Source organism: Aplysia californica, unplaced genomic scaffold, assembly GCF_000002075.1.
Source record: "Aplysia californica isolate F4 #8 unplaced genomic scaffold, AplCal3.0 scaffold00060, whole genome shotgun sequence".
Lineage (NCBI taxonomy): Eukaryota > Metazoa > Mollusca > Gastropoda > Aplysiida > Aplysiidae > Aplysia > Aplysia californica.
In genome coordinates this window covers 1,992,484-2,015,162 of record NW_004797330.1, presented here as the reverse complement: position 1 = coordinate 2,015,162, position 22,679 = coordinate 1,992,484, and the positions used below count along the sequence as shown (strand labels likewise).

General features: G+C 38.9%; 1 protein-coding gene across 1 annotated transcript; it reads left to right on the top strand.

The window, feature by feature from the left end:
• The first annotated feature begins 4,553 nt into the window (after positions 1 to 4,553).
• Positions 4,554 to 22,561, top strand: LOC101857934 (katanin p60 ATPase-containing subunit A1). The gene is made up of 10 exons (XM_005093260.3): positions 4,554 to 4,845; positions 6,068 to 6,273; positions 6,633 to 6,810; positions 7,792 to 7,886; positions 14,652 to 14,757; positions 15,988 to 16,146; positions 16,744 to 16,870; positions 17,398 to 17,532; positions 19,966 to 20,092; positions 21,586 to 22,561. The coding sequence occupies exons 1-10, from the start codon at positions 4,684 to 4,686 to the stop codon at positions 21,782 to 21,784; spliced, it is 1,494 nt and encodes a 497-aa protein (XP_005093317.1). The 5' UTR covers positions 4,554 to 4,683; the 3' UTR covers positions 21,785 to 22,561.
• The last annotated feature ends 118 nt before the right edge of the window (positions 22,562 to 22,679 follow it).

Here is a 22,679-nt window from a genome sequence, read left to right as displayed (position 1 = left end):
TCATATATCACCTATGCAGTTGCGAGCGCCGTAAAAACCTTACTTCTTTCCTATCAAACATCTATCGTCCTTATCTCCCCTCCTTTTTTAAAATGTTTGTTACTCTCTTGTAACACCTCTAATCTTCTGGCACTCATATGACCTTATGCAGTTGCGAGCGCCAAAAAACCTCTACTAAAACAAAAACCTTACTAAAACTAAATCTAGCTGCGAGCAAGCTTGCGATCGTCTGTCTATCCTCCATTTTGTCCACTGGACTTTGTTGTGTGTTCTTTTCGTTCAATATGTTATGTAATAATGATATATGTTATTGACCATTGATTGCGCAAATTAACCCCTTTTTTTGAGCTGGTGTTGGGCTTGATTTGCTGGGTAGTAAATTTTTTTCCAGGTGGTAAATTTTTTCAGTAAATATTGCTGGACACCCTGCAACCACTACTAGATCTAGACTAGCACTTAAGGAAAAACCTGTCTACTAAAAGCATGATATATATATCATGGATATAATATGGTCGCTTTTCAGGACACACGGGCTAACCAAGATTTGGAGGGTTTCCAGAAATCTTGACCCACACCAAAAGTGGGCATTGCCCTACCTCTAGAAGTTTGGTTTCATTGGTGTGTATTTGTTCGGTTATATAGAGAAAACTCTCCTTGTCTTTTACTTTTAAAGAAATTGAACAAGGGGCAAAAAACTTTACCTTCAATTTACTTAAAACAGCATTTTTTGGGATAGCCCCCTTGTGCTTAAAAGTGACCATATATATATTCATAGCAAGAAAATAAATTGGTCAAACTGCTTTGAAGTAGATTTTATTCGATTTTTATGATTGATGTGCTTGTCTAAAGTTTTTCTTTAATGGACAGATAGAATTAGAATCGTAGCATTTGAAAATTCATCTGAGACTCACATTAAAAAGTTGGTTAAATCCACAGAATGCCTCTAATCCTAAATTATCCAGCAAAGCACAATCAGTGATTGAAATTTCTTGTAATTTTATAGTGCCTGTGGTGCCAGGCAGGATGAAGCAGCCAGCCTCATAAAATGACCTTACAATAGTGTTGATCTGTTTGAGTCACATAGTAAAAAAGATTGCACTTTATATAAAGCACACATGGTATATAACCATGGTCATGGTGCTTTCAGTGGCATTTTACTCGATCCCCTGGCTGACAGTAACACAAAGTTCATGTAACAAGACATGCAGTCTGTTGGCCTGATATATAGTGTAGTATAAGTTTAACTTTTTTGTACACTTGGGTGAATTGACAATGACTACAGTCAAACCTGCCTTAACGGAAACCTGTATAAAACGGAAACCTGTCTTAACGGAATCTCCCCGCTGCCCCCTTGAAATATTCCTCTTTAATCACCTGTATAAAACAGAAACGTGTCCAATGCGGAAACGGAAAGAAAAATCCGCTCCCTTCCGAGGGTTTCACCTGTCTAAGACGGAAAATGCTTTGCCTGCTCAGACCTGGTTTGAAACAAAACTCGCAAGTTTGGTTCCGCCGGCTCTAAACTTTTACGCTATGGCCATGCCGCTGGGTGAAGAAGAGGAGTAGGGGTGCAATTTGGGGGTAGATGTTACCCCACCATGTGAGCCCTGAGTAATGCAGATGGTCAGTGTAGTGTGGGTGTGAAATCTCACGACTTCTCGTGAGAGTGCTCGAGTAGCGAGCTACTGCGGAAACTTTCCTGGGTAGCCAGAAGCCAGAGGTGTGAAATTAGATTGACCAATGCCGGCCGCCCGGATCGTACGGCCAGCCGAGAAAAGAGTTCCTCGAATCGTTGTTACAATGATGGCAGTGAGGGGTGGCATTGGTGGGTGGGGCTGAGGGTGGAATCAAAGGAGATGTTCAAACGTTTCTGTTTTTAATTGGTCAAAGAGTGGTCCTATGAAAAGTAAGCTTTGGTGGCAATTGGATAAGTAAGACTGACGCGTGTCATTATCAGACAGGAGAGGTGTGAAGTTTTGACCATTGCTTGCCGATCAGACAAACAATCCTTGATCCCACCGGCTGGGCCTTTGAACCACCCCTCCCCAACCTCCATCTTCCCCTAAATTCCCCTGTCTAAGACGGAATTTTTTTCTGGCCCCCTTGCGATTCTGTCTTACACAGGTTCGACTGTACATATATATATACAGTTGAAATGCATGGGATACACAAAAGAAATGAGTATCTGTACTGAATTTATTGTAAATTTTCCATTACAGAGATAAGATTCTCGTATTATATATATAGGTGTTTTAAAAATAGAAAAAAACAAAATCCTGCCAATCTCATGAGAATTTTCAAGTGTTAAGGTTAAATTAAGAAATGAAAAATCAGCATCAAGGTTTTATACTCTGTGGTACATGGTTTTAATCATGTATTGCATGTTTTCCATTCAGAACAAAAGTTGAAATTTAATGCTTTACAAAAATTAAAAAATCTAGTTGGTATCCTCTAAACGCTCTACCATTTCAGTGTATGGCAAACAGTAGTGTGGCTCCCCAAGCACAAATGGCGCCATGGCCCCACCCTTTGAAATGGAGAAGGGATTTTTTAAAAAGGGAATACGATTTTCCGAAATTTAACTAAATATCACAATATTTTCTTCAAACAAATCTTTTATTCAATTTTCATCCCTAAGTACGCCAGTCTTTAGTTAAGGTGTCTATAATTAGGCTATTTGGAGGAGGGTGGGTAGCCTGACAGTAAATTGAGTAAGGCCCTCGTAAAAGCCAGTTTATGTCTGGCCCTTTATTGTCAGTGTCTGTCAGTCCAGCTCAGGCCTAGGCTTTGTCAGAAAGTCTATCCCGGTCGCAAGGGTCCCCCCGCATCTTTCGTTCCCTTCGTCTGACGTCACAGAGGACCCTGAGCCCAGATTGGCGCTACCTGAACCAGTGTCTCTGCCTGAACCCATCTGGGTGTTCATTGTTTAGGTGTGAAGTCTGGTCAAAATAATTCAAAATGATCCTTAAACTATTTGATTCAATAAGTTGAAAACTGGGTTTTCTTTTTAAGAATAGCACAAAAACAATCTTTTATACTCCATCCTGACGTTTGACGGAAGACGCAAGAGATATCACCAAGAACATAAACTCAGCCAAAAATGCTACAACAGGTATTCCCATCACACTAAGAGATTGTACTGTTGGGCCAAAGGGCCAAGATAGATTTGGCGCCTGTATGGTAGGGAGGGGTTGGAGTGGTAGTTAGCCTGGAACTGTTTAAAAATAAGTTTGGCCGTCTGCTTTTGAGAAACCAGAACTACTAGTGAATCAGGGAATGGGGTCATTATGTGAAGACGCCCCGAGGGCAATAGTGCATGCGTGTTCTTGACTGTGAATGTGTGCTTTTCTTTTGATCTGTGGGATTGTTTTGGATGTGATTATGATGAAATGTGATTGTGCGCATCTTGAGCGCCGAACTTGGTTCTTTATCATCAGTTCTCTATATAAAAGATGGTACCGGCACTTATCTATTCTTCTCGCATGGAAGTAGGTGTCCCTGTATCAGTTTAAAATTAAACGAAGAGGCGTGTATAGTAAGTCTACAGTTTATAGGCCTGTAATAAGTTGCAATACTATTCGTTATTTATAAATTTGTTCTTGGTGCCACCGTCTCTGGAAGTGACGCCATGCCCCTGATGTCAAAGCATCATAAAAATAAACGTATGTGAATTGGATAGAATGAATGGTTACATGGACTGCAGATGGTTGTATTTTGTCTTTTTAATCTTTAGAAGGGCTATTTATAGGCCTAGTTATTTAGGGCTTTTAGTTTCGTCACAACTTCTCTTTCTTTGTTGGATTTTGTCACCTCTTGGCAAGGACAAATGTGTCCAGTCATTTGTGAACTCCAGTTTATAAAGGATGGTTCCATCTGGGCAGTGCTGCAGTGCTTGAGGATCGGTGACATTAGCATCATCTGCACCCTTTTTAGGCTTGATAGATTTGAGCGCACCAAAGCCTCTGTAGTTGGAGAAGAATGTGCAGTTTAAATACTAAAAATGGTTTAAGGTTTGTGCAAGCCACCTGTATATACTTAATGTAGTTAGATGGTGAGCGAATTTTCAGCGCCCTTAATTCTGTTTTCAATGGTTGCATGAACTGAATCCACTTTTATATATGTGTATTAACTTTTTCTGAATACTTTTACTCTGTGATTGTATCATGTGTCATGATGAAGTGTCTCAGGAACTGCACCATGGAGCTGTCACTATGGTTGCCAGTTTTTGGTCAATAGTGCAAGAAGTTCCCGACAAACCATTTTAATTTTAATGGGTATTATAATGAATTTGTCGGAGAGAGCCTTTACATTAAATGTTCTTGAGCCCCAAGATCAAACAGCATGTTTTGTGGTATCTAGGAAACTAAATATAGATCCAGCAAAATAAAACCAGTGTTTTTTTTTTTTTTTTAAAGAATTACAGGGTTTGCAGATTTCACTGTCGAGCTACAAGTGTAGCCTTTGCTTCACACACACTGATCAAAGCTTTTTCAATAGGATATTTCCCAGTTATACTTACATAGTACTCACACCTTCAGAATACATAAATTGTAATTAAGAGAGAAAGTTTTTATTCGTGAAATGCCAAATAGGTGATATTATTGCATTTTGTTTTAACCCAGAGTGTTAATGTGAAACTTGTAGATAAACTTATACTTTTGTCTTTCAGTCACAAATTTCACAATGAGTCTCACAGAGATAAGTGAGAACACTAGAACTGGGAGGGAGAGTGCACTGCTTGGAGACTATGAGACATCTATGGTGTACTACCAAGGAGTTATCCAACAGATCCACCGTCTGATGGGTACCATAAAAGACTCTGAAAGGAAAAGAATGTGGAGTCAGGTATTGTATTCTTTTCTGCAACTAGCATTGTACCTGCATTCTCCTGTTGATTTTGAGTTTCAAATGTATCCTTGTATTTCTCCTCAATATTGAGTTCACACTGATGAATTTGGTTGTACCCAAGTCACTTTAGATTTAATATGAGGGTGGGTATTTTTTTAAAAATTTGTTAGAACAGCATGGCTGTCACCTCCATCTAGTCAATTCCTGATAATGATGGTTCAGTAATATTAATATTTTCCCTGGGAGAGTGCTCCTTTGCCATTGACTTTCTCCAACGTGTATCCTTAAATGTACACGGACAGAAAGAATTTCACACAGCTACCATGGTTGACTGTGGAAATATCTCTCTCTCTCTCTCTCTCTCTCTCTCTCTCTCTCTCTCTCTCTCTCTCTCTCTCTCTCTCTCTCTTTCTCTCTCTCCCTCTCCTCTCCTCTCTCTCCCTCTCCCTCCACTCTCTTTCTCTGTCTGTGTCCCCTCTCTCATTCACTTTCTCTCTCTCCCTCCCCCCCTCCCTCCACTCTCTTTCTCTCTCTCTCATTCTCTCTCCAGTAAATTTGTTTTATAATCATCATTGTTGTATTACTCTAGTTGTTTTGAATATATGCAGGCTTGGTGTGTATGCTTTTATAGTATGCAGTTTTTTTTTCTGGTTCTTTTACAGGAATCTTCCTGGACCTTATTTAAAGTTTTCTTGTATTAAGTGGAAAACAAAGTTCAGCTTCAGTGAAAACGTTTACACTTGATTATAAAATTTGCTTGTGTTGTTTCATGACTTGGGTAGATTTATCAATTAAAAATAAGATTCTTTTATTTTTAGTTGTAAAACTATCCACGAACAGGGGGTTAAAGATATATTTTATATTAGAATGTTTGCAATACTTTGAGAGGATGATGTACAATGCACACAATTTCATTGCCAGATTTGATCTAGATTTTGAATTGAGGTAGTGGGTGGTTGGCGGGTGCTGTGGTGTGGTTTTCTCCTTCTTTCCTATCAAACATCTATCGTCATTATCTCTCCTTCTTTTTTGTGTTACTCTCTTTTAACGTCTCTAATCTTCACACTTATATATCACCTTATTGTGTTGCAAGTCAAGTGCGGTAAAACTCTTACTAAAACATAAAACTGAATTGAGGTAATTTGGTAAGATTTTTATGGCTTCCCAATGCACTCACATGAACACTAATACTCAGTTGTGATGCCTTTCTGATCTCTAGTTGAAACAGGAGATTGTTCAAGAATACGAACAAGTAAAAGAGATTAACAGCACTTTGCAGTCCTTCAAGATGGAATCAGTACATGGAGCTAATGGTGCCTTTGGTGGCGGTCTTGAGAGAGGTTTTGGTAATCCTCCAGACTACCGCCATGAACAACCAACACGAGACCCTGATGTGTGGCCTCCCCCAACACCAGTTGAGCAGAGGTAGCTTTCACATGTTCCCTGTTATAAATCATTCTATGAAAACTAACATACCAGCACATGTTTTTCTTTTTTCTTATTTTTCTGCTTTCATGTAATTATTTTTAGATGTTGTTTGAGATGTGATCCTTTACATTTTTCAATGCCTCTTTTCTGTTATTTGGCACTGTAATGTTGATAATGCTGTTTACACATATGTAAAGCTGCTGTCTCGTCCCCTTTGTTCTTTGAACATCATTCATTCAGTCTCTTTCTTTCAACTGCCATCAGATCTCTTTCTATCTTTTTCTCTTTGTTCTCTGCATATGTGTGCTATAAATTTGCTTCCTCTTAAAAAAATCTACAACTTTTTGCGTTGCCAGACCATCTCCAAATGTTCGAGGTGTGCAAAGATCCAATCAGCAAAGAGCACCTCAAAATGGCAAAGGAAGTCGACCCTCACAGAACAGACCAGGGCCATCTCCCGTTCAAAAAGGAGGTGGTAGAGGGGCTGGTGCAGGTCGAGATGGAAGCGCTGGTCAGAAGCAGAAAAAAGAGCAGGTATAGTGGACCAAGGATGTCTTATTATGGTAGCAATATTGATGGAAGAAAGAGCTGAAGCAGTATATTTGTAAATGTTTTTCTCCTGCAACACATAATTCGAACAATTTAGTAGGTAGGCTGCTTTGATCCTGCCTTTCAGGGCTGAGTGGGACACATTGTTTCAATAGCAGTTGGAGGGATTTAATAAAATTACAACTGTTAAAGGGAATCAATCTCATCTCTTCTCTTTGCAACAGCAAAGAGCCTAACTACTACATATTTGATTTTTTTAAATAGTATCTTATGGGGGTAGCATTATTATTTACTTTGAGGGAAGGATGGGGGGGGGGGGGCACTTTATGACAAACTGGTGTATATTGGGTTCCATTATATATCAAACAGTTATTTCTGATGTGATTTAATTTCAAAATTAATGTGCATGCTACTTTATGAACGCATTTCAGCTTTTCCCTTTTACTACTGTTTAGTTTAGTTTTAATGAAATCTTACTGCATGTAGATGACACTTCAATTGTAATTCTGTCAAGTAGTTAGAAGACTAAGCATAAAATGTCAGCAGTAGAGAAAGTTCACTGGTTACCTCAAGACCGGGCTAGTGACTGATGTCAATGGGTTTCAAAGTGATTTCTCTTTTCTAGGTGTAAGTTGTGTACATTTTTCAATACAATGTCAGTTATTCATGTAATGGGACTACCCAATTTTCTATTCATCTCTGATTAGACACCTTTGACCATTCCTCTTTTGGGATGGCCAAGTTTGATGTGACGTCACAGATGCATACATTCATTGGTGCAACTGGTGCTCTTGCATCAAGTATTGTGCTTTGCTTTTTGTACACATATGACGTATGTGGAAAGAGTAGTAATTCTTTTAGTTATGACCATCTTCACCCTACTTTTCAGACAGCTCTCTTACAACCCAAAATAAGAGGTCTTTTTGACATATTGTTATTTGTTATTTCACAATGCTTTCATTTCAGTCTGATGAGAAAAAATATGAGGCTCAGGGACATGAAAAGGATTTGGTTGAGTACCTTGAAAGAGATATTGTGCAGAAAAATCCTAATGTGAGATGGTGAGTAATAGAAATCTAGCCAGCAGATTTATATTTATTGTTCTTGGTGGGGAGGGGCTTTGCCTTTTATTTATTTGGCAGGTTTTTTTCCTATGTACTGAAATTGTGTTTTGTTTATTTCTTTTAGATTTTTTTTTCTTCTGAGAAATCTTAATTTATATAATATTCTCAAATGCCCATATTGACTCTCTTAACACTTAATCCCCTGATTGGCTCAATACCATTCGTGCCATATTCTCCAGATCTGCTCAACTGCTGCTTGCCATGGTGATGCATGTGAAGGCGGAAAATATTTTGATAGTGATGTCCCCTGACTCAAAAGTGAACCAACAATGTCTACAAAGTTTCCATTCTGCTAGAACTGTTGTAATCATTATAACGAAATACAAAAGATAAACAAAACTTTTTGTGAAGCGAACCAACAAATTTCATCTTCAACTTCAAGTTGACAAAATGGTGATGGAGGGGCCTTCAATTTATGCTCCAGTTGTTTGTTGACAATGATAGTTCTAGATCAGTCTCTGATTTATTCTCTGAGTAAGATTCTGATGATGTTTTTGTTTTGTTCGATAATGACTTTACAATAAAAGGGGATCTACAAAACTTAGACCCAAACATTTTTACTTGTGGCAGTGATTGATCTAACGGATTAGGAGGACTGGGGGAGCAACTGGCTTCTTTCATTTTAAAAATTCTTATTGATAGAATGGTGCTAGAGACCAAAATAATACCCAACAGGTCCTAGAAAGTGGGAAGATAATACCATCTTGCTATTTTTGTCCACATGGAATTCGTCAAAATTGACCTCAATACAGATATTGAACAATGATGAAACAAATCCACCTTATAATTCCAACATTATGACTAGGAACAGACTTGATGGGACCTTTTTTCCTTTCTTTAGCAACACAAGTAGACAAATGGTATAGGTTTTTTTTTCATTTTTGCAAAACCAAGTCTTTAACTGATTCCGTCCATTCGGCCGCTGACAGCGGCTCTGAGTTTTTCCGCTGCGTCCGTTCGACCGCTGTGAGCAGCTCAACAAAATCCGAAACAAATGTGCACTTTTTAACATAGTTCCGACTTTTTAAGTTGTCGACAGGAAGTAGAACTTGTAAACAAACCTGACCTCAATCTCTGAGCGCCAGTATCGATCGAAACTCCGCGAAATTCTTGCAAAAATCGTTGTTTGGTTGTCGCGATGTAGGCTAGATCTCAGGGTAAACAACACGGGGCCTGGTATAATAAAAAGGCCCTTCAAAGAAAGATATTCAACTAAATTTGTGAAATTCTTTCATAAATGTGTGCTAGGGTGATATTGCTACAATGTTGTGTTGATTCTTATGGTTTATAAGGACTTGTAGAGCTGAGAAAATGCGGTAAGTCGAAATTTTCGAGGAGCTGTTGCGCAATTTTTTTTTCTCATTCGTTTTTGTCTGAAGGAAAATGCAGTACAAACAGATTATAGGTAATTGTTATTGATATAAACTCATTCCTCTATTTATTCCCATCAGTTTGGTATATGACAATACCTATTAGAGTGACTTAGAGCTTCACAGTAATGCATTAAATAGATGCACCCCAGGTCTATAACTGAACAGGGAAAAATAATTCTGTCCAGAGCCTGAAAAAATCATGGACGGAATCAGTTAATATTATATTTTGTTTAAAGTTGAACTTCATTGAACAATATGGGTGTTTCAAAGTGATGTGGAAATTTGGCATCATCAGTGCCTTTCACCCCTGGCAGGGTATAAGCCACATACAAGCTCCTTCCATTTATCTCTGTCCTGTTCCATCCTTCTTAGCTCGTTCCAAGTGAGCTTCATCTCTCTCATGTCTCTTTCCACACATCTCCTCCATGTTTCCCGTGGCCTACCCCTGCCTCGTGCTCCCTGTGGGTTCCATTGCAGTGACTGTCTTGTGATGTTTCTGCTGGGCTTTCTGAAGGTGTGTCCCATCCATCGCCACTTTCTTAGTGCTATTTCTACTTCTATATCCTTTTGTCCTGTCTTTTCCCACAGCTCTTCATTTCTTGTTCTATCCTGCCACTTAATTCACTTAATTCTTAGGATGGGGCTCTCGTGGCCTAGAGGTTAAGGTGTTGGCCTCTCATTCAAAGGTCCCGGGTTCGAACCCGGGTAGTGACCGAAAAATTTTCTTCTCTAAAATTGTCTCCGTTCACCTCCTTTCCTGCTCTCTAGCAATGTTCTGTTGTCTGCTTTCATTTCCACTTTCTGCCCCCACCCCCTCACCTCCTTTGCCCCCTCCTCTGGGCTCCTGACTCTTTCTGCAGCCTTTCTACTGCTACTCCTTGGCTTCTTCTTACTGCTGTCTTTCTGCCACACCCCTGATCTTCTGGTAGGAAAGATCTGCACTTAGCCTTCTCGGACAAGGGCGAAAAATCTCGGAGGGCTCGTGTGCAAGTTGCGCACGTTAAAGATCCCTTGGTGGTATAAAATCGATAAGAGTAGGCTTCGGCCGCCACCCGGGCAAAATTCAAAATTTCCTACCAAACTCATATGACCTATGCAGTTGCGAGCGCCGTAAAACACTTTACAAAAACAAACAAACAATTCTTAGGATACTCCTCATACATCTGTTGATGAAAGTCTGGACTTTATTCAGCACTGTCTTTGTTGTCTTCCAAGTTTTGCAGCCATAGAGAAACACAGACTTGACATTGGAATCAAAGAGTCGAATCTTGGTGCACAGTGAGATGCTGCTTGCTTTCCAGACTTTTGATAATTGATTGAATGCTGACCTTGCCTTGGCGGTTCTTGCTTTTACATCTGCCTCAGTTCCACCTTTTCCATCGATGACACTTCCAAGGTAGGTAAATGAGTCCACTTCTTCTAGGGGAATGTCTTCCACTGTCACAGCAGGGCTTGACACTTTTCCTAGCTTCACTACTTTTGACTTGCCCGGGTGTATACGTAGGCCAACACTCCTTGATAGGCTGTTGAGTTTTTTTGTTTTTTCTTGCATCTGAGTATGTGTGTGAGAGAGCAGTACAAGGTCATCGGCGAAGTCCAAGTCGTCCAGCTGCTGCCAAGGGATTCACTGTATTCCATTGCGCTTGCCTCTCGTGGCTTCCTTCATGATGCAGTCAATTGCCAGTATGAAGAGAAAAGGTGAGAGCAAGCATCCTTGTCGCACTCCTGTCTGTACCTGGAATGGTTCAGAGAGTTGTCCTTCGTGGAAGACTTGGCAGTTTGTTCCATCATAGGTGGTCTTCACAAGCTTGACAATTTTTGCAGGTATTCCATAATGCCACATGAGTTTCCACAGAGTTCCCCTGTCCACGCTGTCAGATGCCTTTTCATAATCAATGAAGTTGACCACGAGTGGTGAATTCCATTCAAGTGATTGCTCAACAATGATGTGCAGGGTAGCGATCTGGTCCACACATGATCGGTTCTTGCGGAGTCCTGCCTGGTTTCCTCTGAGCTTCCCATCTGTTTCCAGCTTGATTCTCTCCTGGAGTATTCTGTTACAGACTTTCCCAGGTATGGACAGGAGTGTTATGCCTCTGTAGTTGTTACAATTGCTGAGGTCTCCTTTCTTTGGCAGCTTGATTAGGTGGCCTTCCTTCCTGTCTGATGGTATTTCCTCCTCTTGCCAAACCTTTTCGAATAGAGCATAGAGAATTTCGACTGATGTATCTTTATCTGCCTTAAGGGCTTCCAGTGATGTATGGTCGGGACCCGCTGCCTTGTGGGACTTCAGTGCTGTTATAGCTGCGGTTATTTCCTCTCTTGAAGGTGGTTCCGTAGCGATTGGGAGGTCTTTTCTGGCTGGAAGGATTTCTGGTTGGTTTTCTACAGGTGGTCGGCTCAAGGGTTGATCAAAGTGTTCTTTCCATCGGTTAAGTTGCCCCTCTGGGTTGAAGATAGTCTTTCCCTCTTTGTCTTTCACTGGTAGAGTGGGCTTGCTGAACCTCCCTGAAAGAGTCTTTGTTGTCTGGTGTACAATCTGCATCCGTCTGTTGCTGCTTTCTCTGCCTTTTTGGCCAGGCCATTCAGGTAAGTATTCTTGTCCTTCTTGATGGAATTCTTTACCTCCCGGTTTGCTTCGGTGTAGTCTTGTCGTGCAGCGAGTTTCTCAGTTCAGGTACGGCTGTTGTTGACTTGGGCCTTCAGCTCTCTTCTTCTTTTGATTTTGTCTAGAGAGTCCTGTGAAATCCATTCATTCCTGGTGTTGACTTTGGGTCGGTCCTCGGATGCTCTGGCAAGTTGCATTTACTGCCTCTTTTATATTGTCCCAGTGTTTGTTTACTTGACAGTCATCCAGATCTTGAAGGGCTTGAAATCTGTTCTTCAGTTCCAACTTGAATTCATTCTTCTTTACTCGGTAAATTTGGCATGAATTGCCTTAATTAAACTTAAATCTTTAATGAAGTTTTTGTTTGTATGGTGAGTCACTTTGGTGTGATTTTGGCGGAAAAACTCAGTGTTTTGGGTATTCATTAGTCATAAAATAACTTGGTAGATTAAGTGTTATCAGATCACAGTAATGCTTTTATATTTATTACCTTTAGTTCTATTAGGAGACCGTAGTCATTGGTAGTGTTTAATACAATGAATTCTGTTATCAGAGAGCAATAAAAATGTTTTGTTATTTCTTTGGGAACTTTTATGAGCAATTGCCAAAACGTGAGACTCTCTTGAGACTCAGTGGTGCAAAAAAAATTTTCTTACCAATTTGACTCTCTTTTCTGTCAGTCACAGATTGACATTTAGTGCTCATATTCCTAGAGTATCAGAGCAAGGAGATGTACGGTTTTGGAGATATGGGTCTATTGGTTTGGCAACCACTGTATTTCTTGTATGTAACAGTGATGACAAAACAGATAAGCAGCAAGGCAAATTATGGACTTTAAATTCCATTTGTTTAGTAAACAAAGACTTTGTACACTATGAACTCCATTCATAATGGTAATATGAATGACAAGCTTTGTAACAATGACGCAGTGCACAGAACATGTCATCATTGTTATGTACAAGAAAGGATACACATTGGACATTATCATTGACAACACATCACAATAGTGAAAGGCTGTATAAATACAGTTATCAAAGCCTCAGTACCAGAAAAACACATGTGTAAAACAATTTTTAAACTAATATGAGGCAAAAGCACAAAATCAATTGAGCTGACCTGTACATAACAGTGATGACAAACATGACTTGTACATAACAATGATGACACAATGTACAGGAAAAGACAAAAGTCTTGCCTCCAGAGAGAAAAGCGCACTTTAAGAATTAAAAAAAAACCAGGAGAGGTTTCTTTTGCTTTGAAACAGATATCAGGTCATATCAAAGACAGTGGACGATCACCATTATGTTGCTAATTATGACAAACAGTACTCTTCATAACAGTGATGACAAAACAAACTGGGAAAAGGTAAAATCATGCCTACAAAGAACAAATTTGCACCAAGAGATACACAGATCAATAAAGGCGTATTTTGCTTCTAAATGAATCTTGCATGTATGAAATATATGTTGAAAACTTATTGATATTAGCAATGATGACAAGTATTACTTGTACGTAACAATAATGACACAATGTATTGGAAAAAGGTATATCATACCAACAAAGAACAAATGTGTATTTTTGAGTTAGATAGATAAACAAGGACATGTTTGTTTATTTGTTTGAGAAAAGAGAGCACACATTACTTTAAAAATGTTTGCTCTTAGGACAATGTAATTTCTAGTACGTCAGTCAGTCTTGTACGGCTGCATGACGACACCCCAAACGTCATCACTGAGCACAAAAGCTAAATCTATAACCACAGAAATGATCCATCTCTCGAAGTTTGTTCACACATCACACTCTTGTTCCAGGAATCTAGTGTAAACACCGCAATTTCACAAAAATATTCAACAGAGTAGCCTAAAAACACGCAAAACAGCCCAGTACGTCACATTCAACGCAAAATTCTTGTGCGTCACCGGACGCTGAAGGCAATGACTACTTTCGTTTTTCTGTTTCCCCCGTTGCTTCCGTTGTTCTGGGGAAGCGGGTAAGGGGAAGTCACTCAAGAAAACAGTTATATCCGGGCACTGTTGATGACCCGTTCAAAACAAAAGTGGGCGAAATTCGGACTTCCGGCACGTCACAAATTGACGACAATAACGGCGAATGTTAAACAGCCGACCGAAATCGTAGATCTAGGAACCCGATGTTCCTTTCGCGCATCGCGGCTTTTGAAGTATTGAATAAACGACGATAGGCAAAAAGATTTAACCAGCTACGGTGATTCTACTAAAAAATAATGGTGTTTTCTGAAACACTTAGTCCGTGACGACACGACAGACGCACAAGTAATCGGAATTGTTCGTCTATTTGAAAACAAATAAACCGATTTCTTGAGCAAGTTAACCTTTCTCAATGACAAATAGCATAGGATCAAAGCACACGTAAAATAAACAGAGCCAAAAATTCTAAATTTTGGACATTCTTGGAAATTTGCATTGGTGTGCTCAAAATGACACTCCAGGAATCACAAAAAAACTAACATTTTTTGGCACAAAATTTACAAACTCAAGATTATAAAGCTGACATGGGTTCTGAAACTGCTAATGCAGGTTCTACATCCTATATTTGAGGTGTGTATACGTTTTGGAGAAATAAATACTAATGCATCACATTTTATGCACACTAATGTGAGATGTTTGTGTTTTTCCCCACGTTTTGGCAATGGTTCTTATACATTACTTGACATTTATTTGCTGCTTGTTCTTTGATCCACAGGGATGACATTGCTAGTCTAAAAGATGCAAAAAAGCTTCTGGAAGAGGCGGTTGTCCTGCCCCTTATTGTACCTGATGTCTTCCGAGGAATAAGGAGGCCATGGAAGGTGAGGCCTTATTTTTTAGATGCATGTCCTAATGTGTAAAAAATGTAATTTAAAAAAAAACCTTACAATTTAATGCATGTGCTAGTTTTTGTTAACCCTATCTGAACGTTGTGTTATACTATCGTATCCATACGATGTGGGGAACTCTATGCCTCCACTTTTCAAAAAGGAAATTTACTCATTGTTCCAATCTGTGCGCTTTGTATAGCAGTCTGTCAAAATGATTTTTTGAGAAACGCTGAAAGTTTCAAAGAGATCTTCGTACTAGAAGTATTCTAAAATGTGAAGAATACAACCCATGGGGTACAAAATGACCCCAGGCATACGGATAGGGTTATCCAGTCAAAACATACAATTTTGCTGGAAGGGTTATTTTTATTAGGATCTTTTTCAAACAGTAGTGTTAGTGACTGGACTGAAAGTCTTTTGCAATCTGTTAACACCCCCTGAGCTACTGGTGGTACTACTTTTTAAGAATTCTCGTGAGACTGAATGTTGAAGACTTTTTTTTTTTCAGCACTTTTTATCTGCATGTTAACATTACTTTCAGCTCATGATCCTGTAAGTCTAAGCAAACCTGTAATGTTTAGTTCCTTTTTTTTACTTTGCCTAGGATAGTTTTGAACATTAAAATCATAATACTATGGAGTCTACTTAAACTGAGTACAATTAACATGAAAACAGCGGTAAACGGAAAGAAAATAAAATTGGCAATTTTTTTCCTTCTATTTAAGTAGCCTTTCTAAACAAAAAAAGGCTTTACAAAAGAAAATCCGGCGGTCGCACAGATTTCGGTTTGTAGACTTCCCTGGAATTGTTTGGGTTTCCCTTTTTATGTTGAGCAGGTTGTTGGTGGGGTCTCTTTTTTTCCCTTCTCTTTCTGCACATTTCTGATTGTCACTTGGTACCAGATAAAATGTGACAGCTGTTATGTTGTCTCACAAATACAACAGCTTAAGTACTTTTCATGTTTGGAGAGTATAGATAACTTTCAGGTCTATATAGCTTCCATACAGTTACTCATAGTGTCACGGTTAATATGGTACCGGAATTTCCGTGTGTTTATTTTTTCTGCTGATGTTTGAAAATGTCACTAGTGATTCCTGTTTCTTTACTCTCCTTCCTTTACTTCTGTCAGCCTGTGTTCATTTTTGTCAGCTTGAAATGAGCATAATCGTGTCAGTGTGCATTTGTTTAACTAAAATCATTTTTTTTCTCTTTCACCGTTAGGGAGTGTTGATGGTGGGTCCCCCTGGAACCGGCAAAACGTTGTTGGCTAAAGCAGTAGCCACAGAATGTGGCACCACATTCTTCAATGTCTCGACCACAAGCCTCACGTCCAAATGGCATGGAGAGTCAGAAAGGCTTGTGAGGCTTTTGTTTGAAATGGTATGAGATGCTTGGTTTGTTTGTTTTATAACCTGTTGATTTTTTAGTGTAACTGGTGAATGTTCTGTTTTTAGGTAGTAGGCTATAGACCTGGGTTGATAACTTTAACAACCTAGATCAATAACACTAACAACCTGATAACAGACAGTATAGACTGATTTCAATTTGTAGATTTAAATATTTACAGCAGTTAACTATAGGTGTAGTAGACCTTGATACATTACGGTATACCGGAAAAGATATCACAGTAATTCATTGCTTCACCAACATCTCCTTTTTCCCAAATGGTGACTTAAGCACTGTCGGATCAGTGCAAAAAAAATAATTAAATAATTCCTGATGCGGATCTGAGGTAAAGGAAGCTCTCACAATAGGTGCAGAGATAAAGACTGAATTATTTAAGATTATGTTGGCGCTGCTGGCTTAAAAAAGTTTTGCTTTCTAATTATTTCGTCACTGTGTCTAAATTTATTTTCTCCTTTGCCAGCTTGGTACTACCTGCATGTCTTTGTTGGGTTTTTTTTTTTTGGGGGGGGGGGGGGGGGAAGGGTTGTGGGGAAAGGTATTAACTGGAAAAAAATGTGACTCTCATTTCAGGCACGATTCTATGCACCTAGCACAGTGTTCATAGATGAGATTGATTCCATATGCTCTAAGAGAGGATCTGGCTCAGAGCATGAGGCAAGCCGCAGGGTCAAATCCGAAATTCTTGTTCAAATGGACGGTAAGGACTTTCTGTGGCTTAGAAAAAGTCCCATTGAAATTCATTCTGATAGCCCAGCCAGTCATTCTGACAGCCTAACCTTATTTATGTGATATTTTTGCTGTATAATAAGAATAAATCAGTACAATAGTTGCATTTTCTATGCCATAGTTCTGTGCTTGGATCCCAAATTCACAAGCAAGAAATTACTGAGAAAAGATTCAAGTTTTGACGAGATCTATATTGTTTTCTATGAGAGTGTCATACTGTAATTTTTTTTCTTGGCACAAGTTGTCATTCATCTCCTCACATGAGCTAGAATTTTCTTTGGGGATAATAGGTTTTGCTTTGATTTTACAGAAATTTGATTCCACTAGTTACTCACCTGTTTAGCTGAAATAGTTTATTGCATGCAATTTGTGCTGCATGTCATGGAAGAGATTCCATTCTAAGAAAATGCGGTTAGTTGATTTGGCAGTTACTGTCTTTGGGCATCATCCAATAGCTGTCTGAGATGTGCAAAAATAACATATTTTCCCAAATTGCAGGAGTGAGCGGCGTTGCAAATGGGGATGACCCAACAAAAACTGTGATGGTGCTTGCAGCGACCAACTTCCCTTGGGACCTTGATGATGCTCTCCGGCGAAGATTGGAAAAAAGAATATACATTCCTTTACCTGATGGTGAGGGTCATATATTTTCATTATCATGCCCGGGCATGACTTCTTATGTCTGTGCAAAGTTATCAAGGACTTTTCTACTAAAAGTAATGTCTTCTTCTTTGTTTCATTGCTTCACCTCGGGGAACAGTATGTCGGAAAAAGTACCGATACAATGAATTGGTACCTAGCCCATTACATAAACTCTCGGGGAATAGGAATAAGATAAGATTGATCCATGAGGGAAATTTTAGGCGAATATTACAGAACATCAATCAACGTACAAAGATTTGTTGTTACCACTGAAATGCTCCACGCAACACATACAGCAATGCAAAACTGACTCGCAGGAGTGTGCGGGGTCCATGAATTCTGTCTGTCTGTCTGTCTGTCTGTCTGTCTGTCTGTCTGTCTGTCTGTCTGTCTCTCTCTCTCTCTCTCTCTCTCTCTCTCTCTCTCTATTTCACACACACACACACACTGTGTCTCTCTGTCAGTCACTCACTCTCTCACTCTCACTCTCACTCGCACACACACATGCTCGCGCGCACACAGTCTTCTGTTCTTCCGTCTGTCTCTTCCATGAACATCAAGCACATACCTGAAGATAAAGCACAATCACACTCGAAAACATAATTCTGTTTGCAGAGTCATAGATATTGTTCACTTTGATCTGACCGAGGAGAGGGCAAAGAAGTTTTTATCCCTCTGTTTTTGAAGGAGGCTGAAGGATATTATTACTTCTCGTAGATCTTGCATATGGTTAGCACACAGGATGTGTGTTATCATTTATTATTTATTAATATTTTTGTAGACAATGTCTTGAAATAGATGGGGACAACATCTTAGAGTCTAAAATTCACTTTTTTAAAAAGCTTTCTTGCAACAATATTATTCATTTTCATGCTGTCCGCTGTTGTTGCTGCAACAGGCCTCCAAATGATGCCAGAAGAAATTATACTTTCGAATATGGAGATGCAGAATCTTTTTAGGTGGTAATTTGAGTTTCAAACAACTTAAGTCTGTACAAAAAATGCATAAAGAAACTTATCTCACTGGAGACTTGGCCTTTTTCGGGTCTACATGCGCTGAAGACTGGCATTTTTGGGGGTATTTCAATATTTCAAACAACACTTTTCCCAAAGATATACAACCACCATTCTACACAAATAACAGATCTAAACATGCCCAATATGACACAAAAAACAGAAAGGCAATATCTTTTATAGTTTTTTAGAAATTGATTTTTTGAAAATGTGCTAAAATTTTTGCTTGCCTAAATTTTTTGACTTAATATGTTGTGCAAAAAAGCCCAACAAAAAGTTAATCTTGTGTGTGTCTTTTATTGTATTTTGTGTTTCAAAATGAATAAAAAGTCGAAACTCGTGAATAAGCAGGTAATCGATATGGTAATCCTTATATATTAGCTGTCTAATCCATTTCAGTGTGAAAAAAAAACCTGGGCTCTAGACAAAGCGGAATTTTGCATTTGAAAGCCTAGTCTAGGTCTGGAACATTCTGTATCAGAATCAGTGCATTGATGCTCAGTTACATTGAAATCAGGATCCCCATGCTCTAAAATATCATAATCAGAATTTTCTGAACTATCAAATTTGTCAAACACTTGAAAAATGTTTGCTTTTCGTGCTGCCAAGTGGGTGGTTGGCGGGTGCTCTGGTGTGGTTTGCTCCTTCTTTCCTATCAAACAACTCAGGTCCTGATCTCTCCTTCATTTTTGTGTTTGTTACTCTCTTGTAACACCTAATCTTCGGCACTTAAAAAACCTTATTGTGTTGCAAGTGTCGTAAAACTTTTACTAAAACTAAACATGCTGCCATCGTTCTGATAAAGTGTTGCCAGAACAGACACCAGTCAGAGAAACGCAAATAGGGCCTCAGTGTGACTAACTTTCTTTCCGTGTCGATAACCCAAAAAGTTTCGAGCCAATTCCGGTGAAACTTCACACGAATTGAAACAAAGGTCGGCTGCAGGGTAAGAGACGGTCCACACAGCGTTTGTGCGCATACTTTACGGAGGAGAAAGAGCAAAACTTGTGCTTACAGGAGGTGTGTGAACCGCCTCTCTGGAAAATATTGGTGCTCACAAATGCTGCGTGAAATGTCTCCTGTGAGTTAATTGCTTTGATTTTTTACCAAGGTTCTACATATGCTATTTAATTTATCAACAACAGTGAATCCAAGATACTTGTATGTTGGTACAATGTCCACCTGCTCTCTATTGATTGTTAATAGGAGGAGATTACACTTTTTAATTCTAAAGTGTATTTTAATTTCTTTAGTTTTAGAGAAATTCAGAATATATCAATTCGATTCATATTTGAAATAACCTCTGTTGTATAAAATACTGCGGGTATTTTTACTTAAACGCCAGGAGAGATATTCATCGCATCTTTTTGTGCATAATATCTAGGCTTTTTGGTATGTTTTTCTCCTTTAGCTGATGGCAGAAGGCAGCTGTTGGACATCAACTTGAAGGAAGTTGAAATGGGGGACGATGTGGATCTGACAAAGGTTGCTGATATGCTTGACGGTTATTCTGGTGCTGACATTACAAATGTCTGCAGGTAAGGTATTCAAATTAATAAAGTTTGCTTTGGTTATGAGCCCTCAAAACTCTCTGATTCTGTAGTATCTTTTAATGCTTCGCTGTGCCATACCCATGAGCTGTTCATGTCAGGGGTATTTTAAAAATATGTGGTAACGAGAATTTTGCCAATGGCAGGCTGGACACAGTTCACGACTGGCATGGTATTGAAAAGGTGAATTATGTATTTCCAAGAAGGTGGCATTGAAAAGTAGGATTGATTTCCAAAAGTAAAAATTCTAAATAGATAAAAAATGTGCGAGTTCTTTCTTGGGAAAAAAGTTTGCTTGACTTTTGTTTGAGAGCAATTGGGAATCTCCCAAAACTGTAAAAATGACAAAAATCTAGTATTTAGAGAGATTAAATGTACTTATGTATTGAGGGGTATTTTTAAAAGTAATTTTACTTGAAAAGATTTTTATTGTGGGGAAAAAAATATTTTTACAATTTAGAACTAGCATTGAAAAAAATATTGATTACTCAATTACAGAGCAATGGCAATTTGAGTATTTCCGTTTTACAAATAGAATCTACAGTATCAATATTCTAAAAAAGAGTCCTACATTTCTTTAGTAAACAAGATAAGGGGGCCCTCGTGGCCTAGAGGTTAAGGTGTTGGCCTCTCATTCAAAGGTTCCGGGTTTGAATCCGGGTAGCGACCGAAAAATTTTCCTCTCTAAAATTGTCTCCTTTAATCTCCTTTCCTGCTCTCTAGCAATGTTCTGTCGTCTGCTTTCGTCTCCTCTTTCTGCCCCCACCCCTTCACCTCCTTTGCCACCTCCTCTGGGCTCCTAACTCTTTCTGCAGCCTTTCTACTGCTACTCCTTGGCTCCTTCTTACTGCTGTCTTTCAGCCACACCCCTGATCTTCTGGTAGGAAAGATCTATGCCTAGCTTTCTCAGACAAAGGCGAAAAATCCCGGAGGGCCTGTGTGCAAGTTGCGCACGTTAAAGATCCCTTGGTGGTCTAAAATCGATAAGAGTAAGCTTTGGCCGCCACCTGGACAAAATTCAAAGTTTCCTACCAACTGAAAAAGTTTTAATGTGTCCCGCGCGCTCATACGACCTAATGCAGTTGCGAGCAAAAAAAATAATGATACACTTTGTTTTGTACAAGTACTGAGACTAAGACTGTTATCTGGGCTATCATTTGGGCATCGGGATAAAAGTCGCTTGAACTTCGAAATCGTGTTTCAAAACTGAATGAAAACTGAAGATTATCGGTGGAAACTCTTGACCCAGAAATCAACGTTAAATTATAACCTTTATCTTAAGACGGATGTGTGGATTGGAATAGAATCTAAGCTAAAATTATAGCTGGGCTCTCGAGCCGTCAGGGGCGGCTTATGGCAATAAAGTCACTTTAGCCGCGCTACAGCTCTGCGTAGTGTATGAGTTAACCTGTTGCATAATGCCATCGAAAAAAAGTTTAGTGTACTGTTTCTAACCACTGCTATTTGATTTGTTTTCTCAGAGATGCAGCCATGATGTCATTCCGCCGACGTATATCCGGGCTTCGTCCTGAGGAAATTAGGAACATACCGAAAAATGAACTGACATTGCCCACAGTCATGGAGGACTTTATAGAAGCCATTAAAAAAGTGAACAAGAGTGTTTCTTCTGATGATCTTGAAAAGTATAAAAAGTGGATGGAAGAGTTTGGTTCTGTTTGATTAACGACTGGAACTTAATATCATTTTGGACTTCAAATCTTTTGTTTCCTGGCTCTGATCATGAAGCTTCTCAGCAACACTATTTTTGGCGTAACTTATTTGGCATGTTGTATTGCGCAGATGTATGTTGTATTGATCCTGTTTTCTTTTGATCATAGAAAAATGAAGAGTGGTTTCTCCATTCCTCATTGTCTTTTGCGGTTGTTTTTGTTTTTTTTTAGAGAACTAGACCTACATATATCATTCCTTCATATCCAAATTCTTCTGGAGAAGTGTCTGTCTTTTCTGCTGAATTATAATCTGAATTTGGTGCCTTGTCTGCCTTTGTAGTTTGAAAGGAGCAGCTAACTTTTTTGAAAGTAGTGAGTTGTCAGTTTTTCCTGATGCTCTGTCTTCTTTTTTTTTCACTTTGTACAGAACTTCCATTTCCATGACAGTCTCACTACTCTTAACCTTATGCTTATGTGCTTGGTCTTATTTGACATCTCAAAGTAATAAAATGATGGATTAATGAGTTATGATTAATTCAGTTTATGTTCCCAGAAATTCTATTGCAGTTCTGTTGTTTTGTCTTTTTTTTGTGAGAAGCTCTCATTTCTAAACAATATACTTGTGGATAGTCTGTGTAGCTAATATTTATAAACATGTATCTATTCTTTTGTAGAAAAAGAAACAGAGGCCTCAGTTTTTTCAGATATCACTCTTCATTGAAACAATTTTGGGCAACTGACTCTTCCGAATTGTCCTACAAACAGTAGATTTTAAAAAATAAGAAAAGAATGCCTAGCTTTCAATCAGTACATAACAGAATGTATTTAATGCATTTTTGAGGGTCTGTGTACGAAAGTCCTCTAAAAAGATACTCTGTTTTCTAGTACTAGTATTGCTCCTGATG